The sequence below is a fragment of the Hipposideros armiger genome, unplaced genomic scaffold (assembly GCF_001890085.2).
Source record: "Hipposideros armiger isolate ML-2016 unplaced genomic scaffold, ASM189008v1 scaffold_624, whole genome shotgun sequence".
Classification (NCBI taxonomy): domain Eukaryota; kingdom Metazoa; phylum Chordata; class Mammalia; order Chiroptera; family Hipposideridae; genus Hipposideros; species Hipposideros armiger.
The window spans coordinates 609,802-624,878 of NW_017731974.1; the positions used below are offsets into that span (position 1 = coordinate 609,802).

At 35.8% G+C, this 15,077-nt stretch overlaps 1 protein-coding gene across 3 annotated transcripts in view; it reads right to left on the reverse strand.

The window, feature by feature from the left end:
- The window catches only part of RASSF8 (Ras association domain family member 8), a 103,793-nt gene that overhangs the window by 16,688 nt on the left and 72,028 nt on the right, over positions 1 to 15,077 (reverse strand). For all 3 annotated transcript variants that reach the window (XM_019625403.1, XM_019625400.1, XM_019625401.1), the window contains one exon: positions 4,629 to 4,833. In XM_019625403.1, the coding sequence (XP_019480948.1) occupies positions 4,629 to 4,731 (103 nt within the window). In that variant the 5' untranslated portion in view covers positions 4,732 to 4,833. The remainder of the gene's footprint in view (positions 1 to 4,628; positions 4,834 to 15,077) is intronic.

Here is a 15,077-nt window from a genome sequence, read left to right on the forward strand (position 1 = left end):
CTTCTTGTTTTTCTAAATTTCAGAATAGTCTACAATGAAGTATTACTTTGTAGAGATACAAAATCGATCAATTTGTACATTTCTAAAACTGGTAATTTATGATGAAATGAAGAGCTAAATATGATAATATAAAATGTATTTTTTTCCTTTTCTTCTAAAGGACCATATAATTTTAGAGACTGATGGAACCATTACATTAGGTGGTCACCTAGTTCAGCCTGTAGTTCACAGGAAAAAACTTTTAAAAATTCATTCATTTATTCACAAATATGTATTGAGTGTCTACTACATGCTAGACATGGTTTTAGGCTATGAGAACAAGCAACAAAATAGTGGCAGACAAGTGACAACACACAAAAATGAATGTAGGTCTACTGTCTATTATCCAACCACTTTAGGGCCAGATATGCTGAAAATCCAGAACGTTTGGATTTTAGAAAGGTACATAGTGCTACCCTGCAGGTCTGTAATCGAACATTAAAATGTCTAAAGTAAAATGTATTAAAGTTCATACCAAATGGAATGAATATAAAAACAGCCTCACATCAAATCAGATCATTTTTTAATCACCAAATGAGTTCAAGCCATACCAGGTATTGCTAACAAATGAAGTGTGATAAACTTGAGGCTTTCAGAACTTTTTAGATTTCAAAATGTGGATAATGGCTTGTGGCTTATATGCAATATGTCAGGTGGGGTAAGTGCTACGGAGAAAAAGAGAGTACGGCAGACAGGGAGCATGTGAGTGTGTGTGCATGCATGTTGTGTGCATGGACATGCAGTCAGGAAGGGGCTCTGTGACACTACAGCAGAGATGCAAGGGCGTGAATTTTGAAGATAAATGGGTGCAAAGTATTCTCAGCAGAGAGAGGAAAAGATGCAAAGGCTGAGGTGGAAATATGTTTGGTATGTTTAAGAGGGGACAATCAAAAGTGAGTGTTAGGAAATGAGGTCAGAATGGTGAGGGGAGTAAAGTAGGGATTCACCTAGGGCCGTGAAGACCATCTCAGCCTTTGCTGAGATGAGAAGAAGGAGGACATTTGAGGGTGGACTGTGGTTGGGACACAGCTTGGATTTTGACATTTTAAGTCTGAGATAGCAGTTAGTCATCTTCTCGAATTATGCTCTTTACTGCAACTGCCATTAGCCACTAGCCACATTTAATTTTAATTAAGATTATTTCCTCAGTTATACGAGCTACATTTCAGGTGCTCAATAGCTGCATGTGGACAGTACAGATAGAGAATATTTCTCTCCTTGCAGAAAGTTCTACTGGACAGCACTGTCCTAGGAACTGTTTTATTGAGTGCCTACTTGAGGCAAAGTAATGGCGTCAGAAAGATAAATAAGGAGGACTCCCTAGTTTGAAGGGACTTCCGGAGAAAAGAAAGAAGTGTTAAGTACTAAAATGAGTTCAGTATAAAATGTGTTTGAAACTGATTTTGTTGGGGCAAACTATATGAAACATGGCTTCTTACAAAGAAGAGTCCACTTCACTTTGGGCCCCGACACCACTCAATTTGTTTCTATTAAATGCTCACTAGCTCTGGCCTCAGTTGAAGGAGATATGGCAACAAGGTCACAAAAAGTGGTAACAGAGAAGAATTCTGAATCTCTAGTACTTTAAGCGACACTAGGCACCAAAGTAGTGTGAATCAGGAAACCTTTCCCCCAGACTCCTTGATTTCCTCCTCCTCTTTTCCTCTCTCATCTTGTTTTAGCTATATTTTAAGTTCTAAGCTACCTGAGGGCAGAAATACATTCTTTTCATACTTTTGGTTTGGGAAATTGTAACAGCAAATGCATTTTCTCAGCTATGACTTGGATAGATAATCTGCCAAAAGCTTTCTGTTTCACATACAGATTTGAGAGGCAGTTTGAACTCTGAAACAATGGCATTTCTGAGATAGTTTATGCAATAAAAGGTAGAATAGTTGAAATTGGGAATGTTTCAGAAAGCTTGAGATGTATAGGAACCAAACATACACAGTGTACTATTGCTGTGCAGTTTAACCAATTCATGCCAATAAAGTGTTTCGATCATGATTTCACTCTTAGTTATTTTATTTTGTCTTTTATAAGTTCAGGATGTGTTCTATTTCCATTACCTAAATATAACCTGTCAAGATAGTCAAATAGAAAGTATTTCTTTCTATTGGGTTGTCAGAAAAGTCATGATGTATTTTTTGTTTTTTGTTGCAAAAATGTGTAATGACTTTTCCAAGAACCCAATATACTACTAGACACATTCAATCTTTTATGAAATTATGTTTTGTCTTTAGCTTTGTTTTAATTTGATTTGACTGCTGAGTAGCACTGAGTCAGAAAATGTTAGCTGCCATATTTGCAGATTGCCAACTTGTGTACGTATTTTTATATCTTGATGGTTTCCTGAAAGTAATTTTAGCTATCCAGAAAAACTGGATATATAATTAAGAATATATTATATATTCTTTTATATATATATATATATATACATACATATATATATATATATATATATATATATATATTTATTTTATGCCCTCCTCCCCCCATGAGGCATATATGTGGACTTAAACCCAAGAAGCTGGTCTACAAGTTGATTCGCTGCAAATGTTTTAGAAACATGTGCAGCTTTGCTCAGTCAATCCATACTCTCCTAATAGTATAGTTCAACTTTTACTGTCTTGAATCACAGAAATTCTGGGGTTGTTTGTTATAGCAGTAATTTTCCATAATTAATAAACCCTCTATCATTTTTTATGCTAGAAATTAGGTCAATTACTAAAAAATTTTCACTTAGTGTTTAGGCTCTGAATACCAATAACTCTCATTACAAGATAGATAAAATATTTAAGTACATATCAGAAGCATACTGAATTTGATGCTGAGAAAATCTTACTGCAGGATAGAAGCAAGGATCAACAGCCCTTGGCTGGTTGCCAGTTGAGTCATCTCTTAGATGAATTCTGAATTCAATGAAGTATTTATGATACAGAAAAAGAGTTGTTTAGCCAAGTTTGGAGAAATACCATAAAACATCCATGTTCAAGTTGTGAACTTTTCAAAACAGGTCTGGACTGAGTTATTGAGGAAGCAAAAAATGGGGGGTAGATTCAGTTAAAACTTTTTTCGCCTGTTCACAAACAAATACTCTTCAGTCCAAATGGATAAACACATACCTGGTACATCTGGGCACTTTCCCTTTGAAAATCTGTATAGAAAATGTGGTCGTCATACTGACAGATACAGCTTGCCACACTCCTCAACTACCTTGACTTTTGTAAAAACCACTCATTGTTTTTTTGTTTGTCTTTAGCACTGCCCGTGGCTTGATTCTCAAATATAACAAAGTTAGGTTTGACAATTGCTAATCCTAGTTTTCACTAAACCGAAAAAAATAAACAACCCCCCCCCCACAAAAAGCTGAATATTTTAATTCAAATGAATTATCTGAGACTTTTAAAAGGGGCAATTATTACATAAGTTGTTTGCAAAGAATACAATATTAAATTAAATGCTTTAATTTCCCCTTCTTTAATAATTAAATTTAAGTCCACAATGTAGTAATATTAGTCCCGATTGCAAGAAAATTTCACTAGATATAAAAGCTTAGGAGTTTCAGCATTGTTTTAACATATGAATGTGTTACATAATATTTAAGGCAAAAATCAAAAGATGTGAGTATTAAAAAAAAAAAGCAACCTCTATCTTTGCATAGGGCGCTGCCACCTTCTAACAGAGCAGCTGTCACAATGCGTGTGGCACAACTGCCTTTACAGAATGCCAAGGTGCCATGTGACTTGTTTCAATCCTGAGCTAACGTGACTTGTTTCCAATACAAACTAGCATGATATAAAATAAACTTTTGATAAGAAGCTCAAAGACAAAGAGGCACTGAGCACCTAGCATGGTGCTGAACACACAGTTTCCTCTTAATACATGTTTGCTAAATAATAGTTTTAAGATACAAATATAAATTTTAATCCACATATTGGCTTTACTGATGCAGGTGTTTATGTCTTTATCATGTTTCAAAAGGATTTAAAGCAAGTAAAAAACATGCATAAAATATGATAAAGATAAACTGGGAGTAAATAAAAGTTGCAACAGGGAAATTGTATCAGATGGAGCTAGTAAGCATCTGCTTTACAACTTCATCTTCATTGTATAAGATAAACTACACAGTATCTTTCTAGGAAGAACCATGCTATTTCAATTGTTGTATCTTCTTTTCTAAAAGTATACAGAATGGACACCAAATAGGGTTTTTTCCTAATGAGGAGTCTGAGAACTAGGAATCCATATTTTGACTCAAGAAAACATCTTTAGTTCCAGAAATCATTGCTTAGAATAAATAACAGAAGAGAAGACAGTGCAGACTCTAGATGCAAGCAAGTTTAGTAAAATCTGGGGGGAACCAGAGAACAAGGCCCTTCACAGATTTACCTATGCACAGGGAATAGCAATAAGTAAAAGTGTGCTTGTGACATGTATTATGGAACCAAATGAACAAAAACCACTAGAAATCTATATTTAAAACAAACAAACAAACAAACAAACAAACAAACAAACAAACAAACAAACAAACAAACAAACAGGAAGCATAAACCACTTTACCTCAGACACCCAGAGAGTTCACTTACCTATTGCTTGAGCTAAGGCTATTACAACCTCCTGGCAAGTTGTGACTTCGGTGACCCCACAAACGATCCTCTGAACTCCATCCACCCATACTTTAAGTTCCATGGTGTACCAGCCAGTCACCCAAGGGCCCTGAGACTGGTCATCAAAGGTGTCAGGTCATGTCTCTGGCTATGGAAACTTGGAGAAGGCAGTCTGTACAGTCAGCTAAAAAGAGGAGAAATCATTTTTAATAGACTGTATCTTAATATTCCCTTCTAGTAAGTAAATATTACACAAATTTTAATATACCATAATCCTACTATCATTCATGACCATGTGCTTGTTTATTTTACAGAACTGAATTCAGCAGCATGAATGCAACTATAACCACCTATCATGACATTGTTTCATATTACTATTTTCAAAGTTATAATTTTAATCATAAAGTCACTCTCTGTTGAGTTTATTTACTCATCCAAGCCCTACCGCTCTCAACATATAAGCTGTTTCTCTTTAACACAGATTATTTCATTAGGGTCATTTCTGAGGTTTAAAAGAAAGAAAAAAGAATTTTGTCATTTTAGGAATCATAAATAATTGAACCAGTTTCTACAGCCTTGCCAGCATTTCTAGAGGAATCTTTGTAACTCTACTGCATTCCTTTGTTTCACGTGTTCCTTGCCTCCCTCTCTTCTCCAAAGGACTGAGAGTATCGTCTTCACCAATGAACCTCCAACACCAACTGCAGCATAAGGCTCAGGTGTACAGAAAATATTAGTTGGAGGCAATGCATTCCTTTGATGGCGGACAACTTCCCTGTATACAGACTGCTTGTCCTTTTCTCATTTATTTAACTGGGGTTTGAGAATTTTCTTAAATTATAAGAGTTATTCTAATAATATAAACCTTAACCTTTTGTTATACTTGCTGTTTTTCCCCAGTGTTTGATTTTTTTTGTTTGTTTAGCTGCATTATGTGCCAAGCAGAAATTTTTACTTTCTCATAGAGTCAAATCAAATGCCTTGGTTTCTTCTGTTGATTTGAATATTATTAGTCTGCTAAAAATCAATTATACATGATCCTTTTTCTTGTGGGTTTTTAAAATCTCAACTCTTCCTGTGTTAATCTATGATTTGTCCTTTGTCCTATGATTGTCCCATTTTTGTTGTTGTTTTTAAAAAAGAATGCTAAAGTTTATAAGAAACATTGATTTAATTAAAGAGAACAAGGTATACAACGGAACTGTTGTTTAGAGGTTAATAACTTATTGAAAAGTTTATTTTAAAAACCTAAAAATTTTTCTTGTAAAACAGTATTTGCTACAACAGTAACTTAGTCCTTGTACGTTCTCTTACAGGACCTAAGACAGGTCTGGGCCACCTGGTCATCTGCAAAGATGAGTCAGAATACATGTGAAGCAAAGGAGAATAAACCTAATAATAAACATACTTTCTCCAGAGAAGTTACAAAAATACTTTTTGTCATCCTGGAAACAAGGGAAAGGGCTGACTGCCTGTTAATTTCCCAGCATGCTCCTTTAGCTCTCCCTGCATACGCTGCAGTGCCAGGTGGCTTCATAAACTCCCTCTAACCAGAGAAAGGACCATTTGCCTATGACAAGCTGATTTCCACAGCGTAGTCCTCACTTAGGAAGCGCTGTGAGATGTTCAAGTTTCTGGAGGAAAAAAAGGATCCCAAAACCAAAGAAATGCAAGAAATCCAGGAAATAAAGTAAAACAAGTTCCTTTACAGCTAGACTTCTCTGAATCTTTAACAGGCTGGTAAACACTCTAAATTTCAAGTAAGAGGTTTATATGCTACTGTCCCCAATCCATTTAGAGAACATTTAAGGAAAGGGAACAGAATGAGTTCTGACTTAAAACAGAATTTGTTTTCTAAAAATAGAATATGTATTATTCTTTTTTGGGATATAATAAGATTAAAATAGATTCAAACAATATAGTGTATTAATGTATTAAAATTAAATTATTTTATTAAAATAAATAAAACTCAGCTGAATTAAAAAAATAAAAAGCTCAGCTGAATTAAAATCTACTTAATACCTAGTCCCTTGTTTTTTATTAAAAGAACTTAAGCTTGGGAAACCTAACAAGAAAGACAGCAGATCTCATTAAAAGTCATACTCCTCACAAAGAAACTTGTCATTTCAGAGAAACTTATGAGGCTCATTTTAAGTTCTATAAAGGTTTCAATATATCACCACATATTTTTCTATCTAAACTATTGTTTTACCTTGAGCTTTTAATCAAGTGAATACAAATGAACATAAAACACATGTATATCTGTTAAATATCACAGAGTACAGTAATGTTGTGGGAAAACACTGAACATAAATAATACTGCTTAGTTAATATAAACCTGCAGGGTATTTCTCCACTTGATCAGAGGCTTCCTACCACGCTCATCCCAGAGAAGAACAGTGCCTGTGTGTCTGTTGTGATACCATCAATAACATCTTTCAAACTTGAATTCTTAAGGAGGGTAGGATCAGATCAATGAAACTCAGGGTCCAAAACTGGATTACTCGGAGGGCCACTATTTCTAGTAGATGGCTTCTATCAAGTTTGGGGCTGTACTGACAATCATTCCAAACTTCCCTAAAAATCATGGTGGTATTCATGAGAGTCATTTAAAGAGTCTGCCCCACTCCCTTCACAGTTGAAGCCCCTAGTACTCCCTTCCAGGCGCTGCCACACTACTCTATTCCTCAGAGTCCAACTCCTGCAGCTCTGCTCCCAGCCCAGAACTAGACTAGAGGAAAATGAGAGTTCTACACTGTAGGTGCATGTGATGGATTGGTCATCTTTGGAGCTAAAGACTCAGGAAGCGAAAAGCCTTTGGCATCTGAGGTGGAATTTGGAATAAAATTTTCCATGGAAACAGTGATGTAGGTAGAAGTAATATTCTACTGTAAGGGTATTAATATAGTTCAATTATTGTTTTCATACTGAGGTTTCTATATTCAAACCACTATTATCTTAATTTTGATAATGAAGAACTAGGTTTATTAAGTAACATGCTACTGGGGAACAAGTGTTCTTTGGCTAAGAATCATTTATTACCTTAAAAGCCTATTGGAATTAAGCATTTGCATTTGTGGAAACAGATGCTCCCAAGACCAGTGTTTTAATAAAGCAATTAACAGTCAATCCTCATTATTCGTGGATTCCTTATTTGTGAATTTGTAACCCCAAAACCAACACTGTGGCACTTTCATGGTCATTCCCAGACATGTATGCAGCAGTGAAAAATCTGAGTTGACCAATCCGCACATTCCCAGCTGAGGCTGGACAAAGGCAACGCTCTGCTTCTTTCTGCTTTTAGCAATGTCAAGTGTCCTTTTCTCAGTCTATTTAGTGCCATGTTTTTGCTTTTTGGTGATTTCATGGTTTAAAATGGCCGCTAAGCATAGTGCTGAAGTGCTGTCTCATGTTTCTAAGCGTAAGAAGGCTGTGATGTGACTTATGGACAAAAATACGTGTTGTAAGGTACGTTTTATTCAGGCATGAGTTATAGTGCTGTTGGCTGTGAGTTCAATATTAATGAATCAACAGTATATATTAAATAAGGAGCCTTTAAACAGAAAAGCACATAAAACAAGGTGGTGATCAGTTGATGGAAACTGTTGTGACCAAAGGCTCTTGTGAATAGCAAGAATTGACTGCACATTTTTACGTGGTGTAACTTCCTTGTGATGGCAAACATCAAGCTACTGAGCAAACTCCATGGCTCCCTGGACCCTACACACAAGCATACAGGTGGTTTATTGCCAATTTTAACATTTCCTTCATTGCTGGTTTTGCTCAAGATCTGACCTTACTGCACATCAAAGCATTTTTTTTGTAAAAACAATATACAGATAAACTGGGTTACAATAAAATCTTCACAATCAGGTTAGCTACTTTAATTAAATCAAATACTGATACTAGCCACTAATTCTTTTGGCATCACAGAGAAAGAGATTCAGCACGATGAACACGGGATATTCTGAATAGTATTTATTAGAACTACTAATAATCAAATACTAAAATTCTCCTTGGTATAAAACACTGGTAAAACAATAAAAACTAAAGGGAGTTTAGGCTTCCTCATCCTAAAACTAATTTGATGTGGAAATTAAATAAAGTTATGCAGAACAGCTGTTACCAACTAGAAAAGTATTAACTTTTTAATGTTCAAATGATTACTTAGGTAAGGAAAAAAATGTTTATGGGTACCTGTTGCCTGTGGAGGTGGGAAAGGAACCGAAGGTGAAAGAAAAAACAACCTGGAGAACATGATAAGCAGCAGCACAATGTGGAAAGTCTAATCATGTTCATGTCTGTTCTGTTACCTCGCCCTCCCCCTCACGGATCACACAGACCAATAATCTCCTGCACTAATTCAGTTCACTTCTGTATGATTTCTGCTACTTGCAGTGCGGTGAATACTGAATAATCCAATAGTGGTATCAGGCCAGTAAAGTCTGAGATACTCTGATGACACAAATGTAGATGTGACAAGAGTTTGACAGATGTGTCAATTCTAGTTTTTCTTAAACTAAACGACAGACTATATACCTATTATAGTGCTGTAGAAATGATTAATAGAACCCCAATTTTTCTTTCTCTTAAGTGAAAAGTCTTTATTGTCACAATTAACCCATCTCTTCTAAAGATGGGTTTTATAGTTTTCTTTTTAGAGACTCATATATATCATAGGTTTTTTTTCTTTGATAGTATTTTTTTTAGAAGTTCACAATGCTAAGCAATCTCTGCATATTAATTATTAAGTCCAATAAACCCATGTTCTTTCCTTTACTAGTCATCACCTTCAGGTCAGTCACAGCATTCAAACACATGCAATGGTTTAACATTTCCCAAATTTTACATGCTCAAGTGACCATTCTGCAATTATGGTAAGGAATGGCTGAAGCACTTCCTATCTTCTGAGGGTGGCGTATCGTGTCTCATTTATTCCCCACAACACAATTCAGCGAGTTAGGTAGCATTAGCTTCATTTTAAAGATGAGAAAAGTAAGTCTCAGAGAGTTTAAATAACGAACTCTCCCAAGGTCATAAACCTAGTAACTTAGGGACATATATTCAAAATTAGGATAAATAAAGAAACTAAAGAATGAATAAGGTAGCCTTTTCCAAAAGGACTCACTGTATCCAAATAAGTGTTTTTTAAATGTCCTAAGTTACATTAAGAAATCTCAGCTATCGTTTGCTGGAAATTTATTTCTATTAATAAACAACAATCAGACAACATGCACAAACTTGCCATTCCAGGAAAAAGAAAAGAGGTAAATCAACTAAATCATGCTACGAAACTATAGTTTTAATTCACAGACCCTATGATAAATAAATTTACACATCAGCAAAATGAGTGTCTGATGGTCAGGTTCATTTTCTCATTTGTTCTATATTGTTCCTACAAGTAAAACTTTAAACAGTGCATCCATCACCTTTCTTTCTACCATTCATCTTGCCATATTCTTCTTCCCATGGCATAAGCTTACCAAAACCTACATTTTGCTCTACTTGGTTAAGGGAGCTGCAAACTCCTCACATTCACAGGTATCAGAAAGCGATGGGCATATGATGGTATTTTCTCCAGGCACGAAAAGGTCACTCATGTCTAAGAGTTTACTGAAACAAAATGGGTAAGATACCTTGCCTTTCAGAGCTAGCAACCCACCGGCCATTAACCAGCACAATCATTTCACTGACACAAAAGGCTGAGGCCTGGCCAGATATCACTGGATCAAGGTCACATGGACAGAGGCTAGCAGAGCCAATCTTTGGAATACTATAATATTAACTTAGATTATTCTGAAAACTGAAATTACATAAATGATTAAGCTTTGCATATATTGAAATAAATTAAGTGGCCAGTGCAGAAGTTATTGAGGGAGTTGCTCCTATAAAGAGCTCTAGTTAAAACAGAATATAAAATGGGGTTACCACTGATTCAAGAGCACTAGCATGAAAAAAAACTATATGTGGTCTGTTGTTGCTCATTTTATTAAATGTTTATGGTAGGTGGAATGGAGGGGGCCTTACAACTTGATTTTACTGGCACAAAATCTCAAGTAAGAAATATAATAAAAATAATATAACACTGGGTTCCTTTTCTTGCTGCAGTGATAAAAAGGAACATAAAAAGCTATCTGCTTTGCAATTACATCTTGGTTAGGGTCCCAGTCTACTTTTGGCCCTCCAGAGATAACTGAAGGCATGTGTGTCATGCCAAGTTCTGTGATGGTTTAACTCCTAATAAAGCTCTCAGGACTGGGATAAGAGACCACACTTTTAAAGTCTTAACGTGAAAAATCCTGAACTCTGGCAGTAATTAAATCATGCTTTCTATTATATGTGCTATTTCATACTCTCTTTCACAATCATTAGAAAACTGTCAGTGAACAATGTTATAATATACTTCTACTGGAAAAAAATTGCTGAAAACTTGGTGATATTTTAAAGACAGATTTAGGTACAGATTTGTGATATTTCTCCTTAAGCAGATAAACTTTGATATCTTTATTGTGAACCAATACTTCAAATGAAAACATGTCCTTGTTTTTTACTGAATCTAGCTAACAACAAGAATAAAGAGCTAAAACTTACTGAACTCTTACATGTGATAGATGCAGTTAACTGTTTTATATATAGTGTATTTTAAATTTAATCCTTTCTATATCCATTTGTAGCTCTATGCGACATGAATTATTATGAGACAAATGAGGAAAACTGAGGTATACAGAAATCAGTTACTCATCTGAAGTCACTCAGCCAGCAAAAGGCAGATCCAAATCTGATAATGCTCATAACCTCTAAAAAGCTACTTATAGTTACAAGATAAAGTTATTGTAAAGTTTGCAAGGACATTTGGAATCACCAATCCTGGCTCAGGAGTGAAAGTAATCAGACAGATGTGACCATGGGAGCTCTACATTCCAGTACTACTAAGCTGAACGATATATCTGGCCTAATATTTGCCACACAACTGACAAGATGCAAAGGGCAGATGTTCAATAAGCAAGTAAGACTTGGTAAGGCATACACGACCCCTGAGGTTCCTGCTGGAAACTGTCCCTCCCAGTCTCCCTTGGGTCAGTAAAGCAGGAACAGAGCTTGGGTCTGAACCCAAATGTTATCAGACCACCAATGTCTATGTCCTTTCCACTACAACAAACTGTCTACAAGGCAGAATCATTTGTCCTCTACCCCTGAATACACATGGGCTACTTCATTAGTGATTTTTATCCATTTGAGTGATAGCAAATTATGTTCAATACCTAACAGACACCATTCAAGTATAATGAATCTATCTCCTGAATTTAATATTGTATTCTGCGATGAAACCCGCCATTTTATTTAATAGGGGATAAAAAGAAATTCCATGAAGCCAAGATCACCACAAACTACTCATATTATAAATATCAAGCCCATCAATTCTGACATGAGTCCATTTTTATAGTTACAATGAAGTGTGTAAACTTTTCAACAAACATAATTTTGACTTACAGCTCTAACAGTGACTTCAAATAGGCAAACTTTATATATCAAAACATGTCCTTTTGTAGGTATATATTGCTAAGCTAAATTAATATCTCAACATTTCAAAACCAAAATATAATCATTTTGGGAGAAAGTAGCAATAAAATAAAGATACAAAAAGAAAATTTGAGCCCCTTGACTTCTGGGTCAAAATGGTTGCCAGATTATAAAACATCTACTAACTTTAATTTTAAGGTTTAATTATTACAGTGTATAAAGTAGGGTGGTTTAAATGTTTTGTTTTGTTTTTTTAAATTCCATTACTATACTTATTCAGCTGATAAAGTATTAAATGCTGTAAGAGTTTGAAAGCCAGAAACTGTATTTGGCAAAACTAAACATGCACGACCCTAAGAATCTTTGTTAAACTATTTCAATTCATAGAAAATTTAAAAAAAGCATTCATTCAAACAATGTGAAAAGGTAGTTTTTCTTTAATCTTTAAGAGTCAAGAATAATTTTCCTTATTCTACTTATTTCCTGAAGAAAAATCTAAGTCAATTAAGTAATTTAATCCCTATATGATATTTAAAAATAGGTACACCTATTGGTGATATTTTAATGTATGCATAATAGGTATTTTCTATTGTAATAAATTTTAATAAGAGGATAATTATTCAGTGTAATGAAACAAATAATGCTATTGTTCCAAATTGCCATACTTTATTCCTAACACTATCTCTAGTTGCCACTCTTTAAAGACATACTGTGTGCTACTCTGCATTTAGTAGGGAAAGTTGTGGGCTTCAAATAATCTAGGCAGTGCTGCATTGTTTTGTGGGTATTACTGGAGAAGATAGATGCTAAGTTTGAGATACGCACTGTGAAATTTCAGGGCAAAAAGACCTGATATGCATTAAATATCATCAGTGATGCTGACTAACATAATATTCTACTTGACAATATTCTATTCATAGAATTGGGCTTAGGCCTCATCCCTGCCCTTTATGGAAACTACAGCACCAGGTGAAGATGGCTACGATTTGTCAATCAGCAGTCAGACTAAATGAGGAAAGCTATACACCTAACCAAGAGCACATGAATAAATACAAATGGCTCATCTGTAGGGTACAGCTACAGAAGCAATTAGCTGTTTAAAAATCCCAGGACACTTTCCAAATTAAACTGCTTGCTTAAGGGGGAGGGGAAACTCATTTTTTGTTATGTTTAAATAGATTTATTTGCATTTCAATAGTATATCTGATTTCCATGTGTTTATAGTTCATCAAGTCCTATATTTTCAGAGTTGAGAGCAAAGCACAGGCACTGCTAATCCAGCAGTTATCCTGACAAAGGTCGCTTGCAGAGGTATCAACCCATGGAATGAAATGGGTCAAAAAACACGGCCAAGGATTGCATCATCGGTCACTAAAGCCTGCCCCTGCCTCAGCGAACTGCAAAGTAGGAGGGAAGCAGCAGCAAGTTAATAAGTGACTATTTAGATAAAAGGAGCTGGGGATGGTATTAGGATACTGTACATGCCTAGGGGTTGAGAAAATAGGATTTTTAAAGAAATGTTTTAATTGAAGTATAACACAATACAGAAAAATACAGAAATTTTAAGTGATTAATTTTCACAAAGCAAACAGCTGCCTAATCACTTACAAGTATAAGAAGAACCCCTCTCCTAGTTCCAACCCCCTCCCATCATTCTGATCTCTAGCATCACAAACTAGTTTTGCCTGTTGTTGAATTTTATATAAATGGACTATATTGTATGAGGTGGTGTCTGGTGTCTTTGGTGTAACAGTATGTTTGTTGAGCTTTGTCCCTTTTTCTGTGTACAGTGGGAGTCCATCCTCACTGAAGTAGAGCTTTCCATTGTATAAATGTACCACCATTTATTCACCTATCTACTGCTGATGGACATTTGGGTTGTTCCCAGTTTCTGGCTGCTACAAATGCTGCTTTGAACACTTGTGGCTAGGAGTGCGGTGCTGCATTCTGCAACTGCCTGCTACCTGACGGATGCCACTGCCTTCCCATCGTGCCTCTCCCCCTCCATACCCGTTTTATTTTTCATTGCTAGAGAAAATCTTTCTGACATACAGATTTGATTTCACACTCCAGCTGAGCATACTGCCTTCAGGAGAAAATCCAAACTCCTCAAAGGTCACTGAGGTACTTGCCTCTTTATCATCTTACAGCTCTCCCGGTTCCCCTCTACACTTACTTATGCCAAACATTTTAGTTCTTTGAATGTATCATTCTCTCCAGCGTCTCTGCACTGCATATGCTGACCTTCCTTGGAAAATGCTTCTGACTTCTGCACATCCTCAAGCTCACTTCAGCCTCTTTCCAGGCATCCTTCTCCCATCGTTGGACCCCTCTTCTGTTTGGAGGTAGCCACTCTCCCCGCACTTCCAAAGCACTGTGTTTTTGTTTTATCATGGCAACTCTCAAGGTACTTGTCTGCCTAACTCCTCTGATCCCCATACTGCCTACTATCTCCTGAGCCCCTCAGCACAATGGATGACAGATGTCACACCATGTGTTTGCTGAATAACACGGGTGCTAACTGCACAGGACAGGAACTGATAATTTACATTTAACTCGGGGGTGGGAGGGGGTGGGGGTGGGGGGGGGAGAGCACAGAACTAATGAGAAAGTGTCAGTGTGAACTCAGAGGAGACAAAATTGGCATTCAAATTGTACTGATTTAAATTCCTGGAATAAATGTTAAATCTTACCATTAATGATGCTACTGTGAATATTAGACCATACTGCAAAATTCTTCAATATATCACAAGGTAATACCTAAAGAAGAAATATTATTGTTCTAATCTACAATTTGTGATTTACATGTGATCATAAATAATTTAATTGAATTAATTTTATGGGTATTATTTTAAAATACTCAGTGAAAGGAAATGTACAAGTAACTCATACTTATGAAAAGTAGAT